This window comes from Sceloporus occidentalis, unplaced genomic scaffold (assembly GCF_023333645.1).
Source record: "Sceloporus occidentalis isolate IW3139 unplaced genomic scaffold, rSceOcc1.0.p SCAF_138, whole genome shotgun sequence".
Taxonomy (NCBI): domain Eukaryota; kingdom Metazoa; phylum Chordata; class Lepidosauria; order Squamata; family Phrynosomatidae; genus Sceloporus; species Sceloporus occidentalis.
In genome coordinates, this window is record NW_028317118.1 from 953820 (window position 1) to 959895 (window position 6076).

Here is a 6076-nt window from a genome sequence, read left to right on the forward strand (position 1 = left end):
TTGAGGGGAAATATTTTAAAAGGCGACAACAACTTTTCAATCAGGCCCTGGTCAAATTTCACCTCACAGGCGGGAATCTGCCAGAGAGGAATAAAGAAGGACGGTTTTGCCACCGAATCGGGCGCCCCCTCGTGGCAGGGCCCCCGCAACGCAGCTCAATCCTCTGGGAACCGTCGAGGCCTGTTTACATTGTAGAAATCAAGCGGTTTGACCCTGCTTTAAGGGATGTACTTCCATCCTGGGGGGTTCCTGGGGCATGTAGTTGTGCCTGGGCCCTCCTCTGAGGCTGAGACGGTGTGATTTGTTCAGTGTTACCCAATGGGTTTCCCTAGCCGTGGCAAATGTTGCCCTATGGGCAAGCATTGCCTATGGGCAAATATTCCCCTATGACTCTCTATGGGCAGGGCATACATTCACCAATGATTCCCTATGAGCAAGTATTCTATGTATCTATGGGCCCTAACCCTATGAGCAAGTATTCCCTAATGTTTCTTCATGGACAAGTATTCCTCTATGTTTCCCTATGGGCAACTATTCCCCAATGATTCCCTATGGACAAGTCCTGTCATTTGTTTTCGTATGTCTCGTTTCCAGGGCTGTGGCGGGATTCGAACTCGGCTCTTCCAGATCATCGGAGCCCAGCAGAGAAACCTGGCCAAGGTTTGGCTTTGCCAAGCTCTGGGGAAGGACAGCCAAGGCCTGGGCAGGGCCTGGGTGCCCTCCAGTGCCATGGCTACCACCCCTTGCGTCCCTTTGGCTCCTCCTCTCTGCCTCCTCCCTCATTCAGCTTGGGCTGAAAGTTTCCAAGGAGGAAGGAAGTTGGGCTGGGAGAAGAGCTTGGCAAGGGGAGGCTGGCACCATCTGGGGCCCTCTGGCTTGGCATGGAAGCAGAGCAGCGCCAGGAGGAGGAAGAGGAGGAAGAGGAAGGCCACCCTGAAGGCCCCTTTGGGAAGAACCCCTTTCAACTCACTGTGGAAGATGTCTATGACATGTCCTACCTTCTGGGCAGGGAGCTGCACCAGCTGAGTAGCCAACCTGGCTTAGAGATGCCCTCCCGGGTGGCCCAGCTCCAGTTCAAGGTGGTGGCCATCCTGGAGATGCTGGAAGCCTTGGTCAATGAGAACAACCTGGCAGTGGAGGCCCTCCGCATGGAGAGGGATAGCCTCAAAAGAGAGCTGGAGAACCTCCGCCAAGAAGAGGCCTCTGGAAGCCCTGGAGAGGTAAGTGCCCAAAACAGAGGTCTCCCTTCGATGGCAATGTTGGGAGCTGCACTCCCTTCTTCACAGTCCAAAGGATCCAGGAAAGCTGGGCCAAAAGGAACCAAAGGAACTGCAACAGGGAGAAAGGGTTCCATCAGGCATGGTTCATCTGTAGAGCCTAGGGCTGGACTAGCTGACCTTTGGGAATCCCTTTGATTTCTACAAGTCTAGAGAAGGTTAAGAGGTGATATGATAGCCCTGTTTAAATATTTGAAGGGGTGTCACTGGGGATGGAGCGAGCTTGTTTTCTGCAGCTCCAGAGACAAGGACCTGGAGCAATGGATGCAAGCTCCAGGAAAAGGGATTCCGCCTCAACATTAGGAAGACTTTCTTGACGGTGAGGGCTGTTCAACAGTGGAACACACTCCCTTGGAGTCTCCTTCTTTGGAGGTCTTTAAACAGAGGCTGGATGGCCATCTGTTGGGAAGGATTTGATTGAGTGTTCCTGCATGGCAGAAATGGGGTGGACTGGATGGCCCTTGGGGTCTCTTCCAACTCTATGATCCTATGACCAATATACACACACACACCAGTACAACTTTATGATTCTTCCAAGTCGGGCTAGACTGTGCAGTGTTTTCCCAGCTTTAGTCTTCCAGGTGTTTTGGACTTTAGCTCTCAGAAGCCTTATCCAACAGTCAAGGATGCTGGGAGCTGAAATCCCAAACTTCTGGAGGATCAAAGTTGGGGAATCACTGGGCTAGAGGAAGAGGTCCCTTTGGCATGCAAGCTGGGCAGCGCCAGAACACACCATAGTGTCATGGTTTGAGTTTTCAGGGATGATTCTGGAGACCTGGGTTCAGATCCCGACTCAGCCATGGAAACCCCTTGGGTGAACTTGGGTGAGTCACACAGTCTGCGACACCAATGATGGCCATGGCAAAGCCACCTTCCTCTGAAAAAATCTTGCCAAGAACATCCCATGATCAGGGTGAGTGGAGGTTCTAACCTTAAAAAGCGGGGCTCTGGTGCTGCAACAAACTACATTTCCCAGAATTCCATAGCATGGAGCCATGGCCATTAAAGTGGTGTCAGACCAGATTATTTCTGCAGTGCGGATACAGCCGCGCTCCCTGACATGCTGTTTCTGGTAAATGTCTCTAGGCGGAGTGGGAAAAGGAGAAGTGCTTCTTTAGTGTTCTGGGTTGATTGGCCGGAAGGATAGACAACTTCTGTTGCAAAGAAGTTACATTCGGAGCTTGGAAAAGTTAGTTTTGGATGACAGGTCCCTGAATCTTTCATTTCCATGGTGGCTGGGACATTTGGGGAGTTGTAGTCTAAAAATGAGAGCCAGCATGGCATCATGGTTTGCGTGTTAGACCAGGACTCTGGAGACCAGGGTTCGTATTCCCAGCTTGGCCATATATTATTATTTTATTCACTTACATCCCTCCTTTCTCCCAGTACAGGGACTCAAGGCCCTGAAACCCATCAGGTGACCTTGGAAGTCCCACGCTCTCAGCCTCAGGATTCCTGAACGTTGTTAGTGCATTTCTTTTTGTATGTATGTGGGAATTGGAAAAATCAGTTTATCTTCAGCTGTTTGTCTTTCTTAGCGACCACCTTTTGTCTTCCTTGCTCTTGGCACTCACCACTTGCATCCGCTATGATATGGTCTCATAGGTGAACCTTGGGCCCAACAAGCTGGTCATCGATCTCACAGATGCAAACCGTCCCCGCTTCACACTGCAGGAGCTGAGAGAGGTGCTCCAGGAACGCAACCAGCTGAAGGCGCAGTTGCTGGTGGCGCAAGAAGAGCTACAGTGCTACAAGAGGTAAGCAGGGCCAGAGAGGCACATTGAACAGGCAGATCTTTGGAATGTTCTTTAGATTGGTGGAAAGATCTAATTTCACGCACTGGAGAACAGACTGCAAGAACTGGCTTGTGAGCAGATCAAGAAGTCCTATGGCTCCAATTAAACACAGGATGAACTGCATCTGGAGAGTCCCAGTCCCAGTTATTGAGGATTTTTCACAGTGCTTTCCATTTATATAACTGATCCTTTAAGTCAGTGGCATCACAAGGGGGGTGCGAGGGGTATGGATTGCCCCAGGTGACACCCTGGGGAGGGGGTGTCACCCGCTGGGACTGGCACAGCTACTGGGCAAGCGAAAAAGGGCTCTTTCTCACATGCCCAGCAGCCACACTGGACCCTAAATGGATCCTCTGGAGGCCTCAGCACTGCCCCCCCCCCCCATAGTAGTGGCGGCTGCTGGGGAGCTTGCACCTTCAGGGTCTCATGTGGCTGCAGCCGTGCCAGACCCTGAAGGCCTTGGGGGGGTCCGCCCCAGCAGAGGTCTGGGGAGGTGGAGGCAAGGCAGTTTGGACCCCTGGCCCACACCGGATGACACCAACTTCAGTGATGTCACTGGCCAGAATGATTGGGGGGGAACATTCTTGCATGTCACTTTCCTTCCCAGTTGTGAAGGCTAGGAGTGGGATGGGGATTCAGCAGAAGAGAGGGGAAAACATCTCCCAGACCCTCTATGGACTGTGGCAGTCCCATTTGTGCTGGTTGCCTGTTGGGCCAATGACCTCAGGAAATTAATGTAGTAGCCCAGTGGCATACTGATCCTGAATATGAAAGTTCCCATTAACTTTCTGTTTAAACCTCTCAGCCTCAGGGGAAGGCAATGGCAAACCTCCTCTGAAGAAACCTGGCAAGAAAACCCTGTGATAGTTGCTGTAAGTCGGAAATGACTTTAAGACAAGCGACGCACAACACAGACATAAACTGATAGCCCTTATTTTTTAATCATCCCTTTTTCAAAAATCATATGTAAAGGGATTGTCATTTCAGATATGTAAATGCATTCCATTTTCTTTTTATGCTTCTCTTTGGATAAAGAGTTCTGGGCATCCATTCAATAGTCATGAGAAGCAGTGTGCAGAATGGATTATTCAATAGCTAGACATGCGATTTTGCTCATAGTTTTGACATTTGAAAGGAGGAAGGGGAACACAATCTTTCTCCTTTTGCACCCCCCTAGTGGCTTCATCTCACCGAAAAAGGACTGGGTTGAACCAACACCAAGAGAAATGGCTGTAGGCACCACTTCTAGTTCCGACAGAGGAAGAGAAGAGAAAACCATGATCAAGCGTCTGTGAGTACTGTCCTAGCTTTTTGTTTGGTAGGACATTTTGAAAAGACAAAAATGGGGAAAAAAATACACACAGGCATTCTAGCTGGTGCATTAGGAAAAAGAAATCCAAAATCCATGGGAGGATTTTGAGTACCTTTTATGAAGACTCACAAAGCTGTCAAACAATTTGAGGCACATTGGTTGGCATCCTGTTGGTGCATCACAATGGCTTCAGTTCGATCTATGGTCACTGCATAGGTCTGAATTCTCTTCTGACCGTGCAACAACCAGTTTCCCCCCAAAAAACTCAGTTTGTAAGCAGCACAGCCTCCTCTCGCACAGCCATTTCTGTGTTGTCGAAGAGTTGGAGGACGAGCAGGGAGATGCACAGGTATTGTTCACTACCACAATCCATGGGGAGAAGTGGGTAAAATAATACATTATGCAAACTTTCACTTGTTACCTTCGGTCTCTGTTATTGACTAAGAATCCTGCTGAGTTGCCGTTCTGTTCTTGTACATATTACCTTTGCCTCCATCTCTTTTCTCCCTTCAAACGCAGGTTCAATTTTAAAAGGTCATGATGGGGTTCCTCCCTTTCCCACGGAGAAGACTCAGAGGAAACAAAACACCACTATCTGAATGCCAAGAAATGCAATTTTTGAAGACCAGGTGTCACTTGTCATCAGCAGCCACTGGAAGCATTGGGATCCGTGTTTAAATGTTACGTGCAAAGTTAGCATCTTTCCCTGTTCTAATCTCCAAGTCTGGGGAATCTCTAACCTCACAGATTTGTTGGACTACAAATCCCACCACCCCTCACACATTACCTGGGAATGATGTAGCTTGTAGTCCAATAATAGCTAGAGAATAAATAGGTAGGAGGAAACTGTGTGGAGACCAGAGGCCAATTCTCCTCTGACCCTTCACATGGGCCGCATCTCCCACATAAGCCCAAATACGTCAATTTTTCTCTGCAGACCCTCTCAAAATGGCAATAAGAACTGGCATTGCACTTCCTGCCACCATTTTGAGAGGAATTGGAGAAAAACTGTGACAATGGTGGGTAATACAAGGTTCTAGGGTGCTTGTGGGGATGAGGTGGAAGTATTTCACATGCTTTTGCATATTTGGGAGCAAAAATTGAATGAAAAATGTGATGTTTTAAATGGGAGGACAGAAATTGAGGTCCAAGGGCTACACTATGCCCAGAACTCATCTTGAGGGTCAGTGATTTTCACCTCAGTGTAAAGAACAGTACTACCTCTTTCTCATCTGTTTTACAAGCATCCTACTGGAAAATGCTTCTGTGTTTGTATAGAGCAGAATAAATTTCTTACACTGAATTCCTAGAACCGTTCGAGAGTTGTTTGTAAGTGTTGCTTTACATTTTCACAGGCATTGCTATTCCGATGGAAAAGGAAGCTGAAGCAGAGGGTGCTTTCAGGTGGCTTGCCTGGATTTGGGGGAGCTAAATCTTTTATTTCTAATGGATATTTTTGTAGGGGGGGAAATCACTCTAACCTTGAGTGCGGGATTGCGTCTTACCTTTAACTCCCAGAGTGTGCCAACTGTTCATCCTGGATGGAGGATTCTGGGCGTTGTATGCCATTTTTCCTAGCTCTGGAGACCACAGAAAGCTTGCAAGCAGAAAAGACAACAATTTCTGGGCCACCCCAGGAAAATTCTGTGACCGAGGCATAACAAAAGCCTTGTTCAAAACACCCAGAGGCA

At 48.6% G+C, this 6076-nt stretch overlaps 1 protein-coding gene across 1 annotated transcript; it reads left to right on the forward strand.

The window, feature by feature from the left end:
* Nucleotides 1-100: 100 nt before the first annotated feature.
* LOC149281136 (RILP-like protein 2) lies at nt 101-6033 on the forward strand. Its single transcript, XM_089499615.1, has 4 exons — nt 101-1220; nt 2883-3034; nt 4251-4364; nt 4905-6033. The coding sequence occupies exons 1-4, from the start codon at nt 882-884 to the stop codon at nt 4924-4926; spliced, it is 627 nt and encodes a 208-aa protein (XP_089355741.1). The 5' UTR covers nt 101-881; the 3' UTR covers nt 4927-6033.
* Nucleotides 6034-6076: the final 43 nt, after the last annotated feature.

Coding starts and splice junctions, on each gene's coding strand:
- LOC149281136 (XM_089499615.1), top strand. CDS start 882: ATGGAAGCAGAGCAGCGCCAGGAGGAGGAAGAGGAGGAAGAGGAAGGC. Junction 3,035..4,250: donor GAGCTACAGTGCTACAAGAG/GTAAGCAGGGCC, acceptor GCACCCCCCTAG/TGGCTTCATCTCACCGAAAA. Junction 4,365..4,904: donor AAAACCATGATCAAGCGTCT/GTGAGTACTGTC, acceptor CTTCAAACGCAG/GTTCAATTTTAAAAGGTCAT.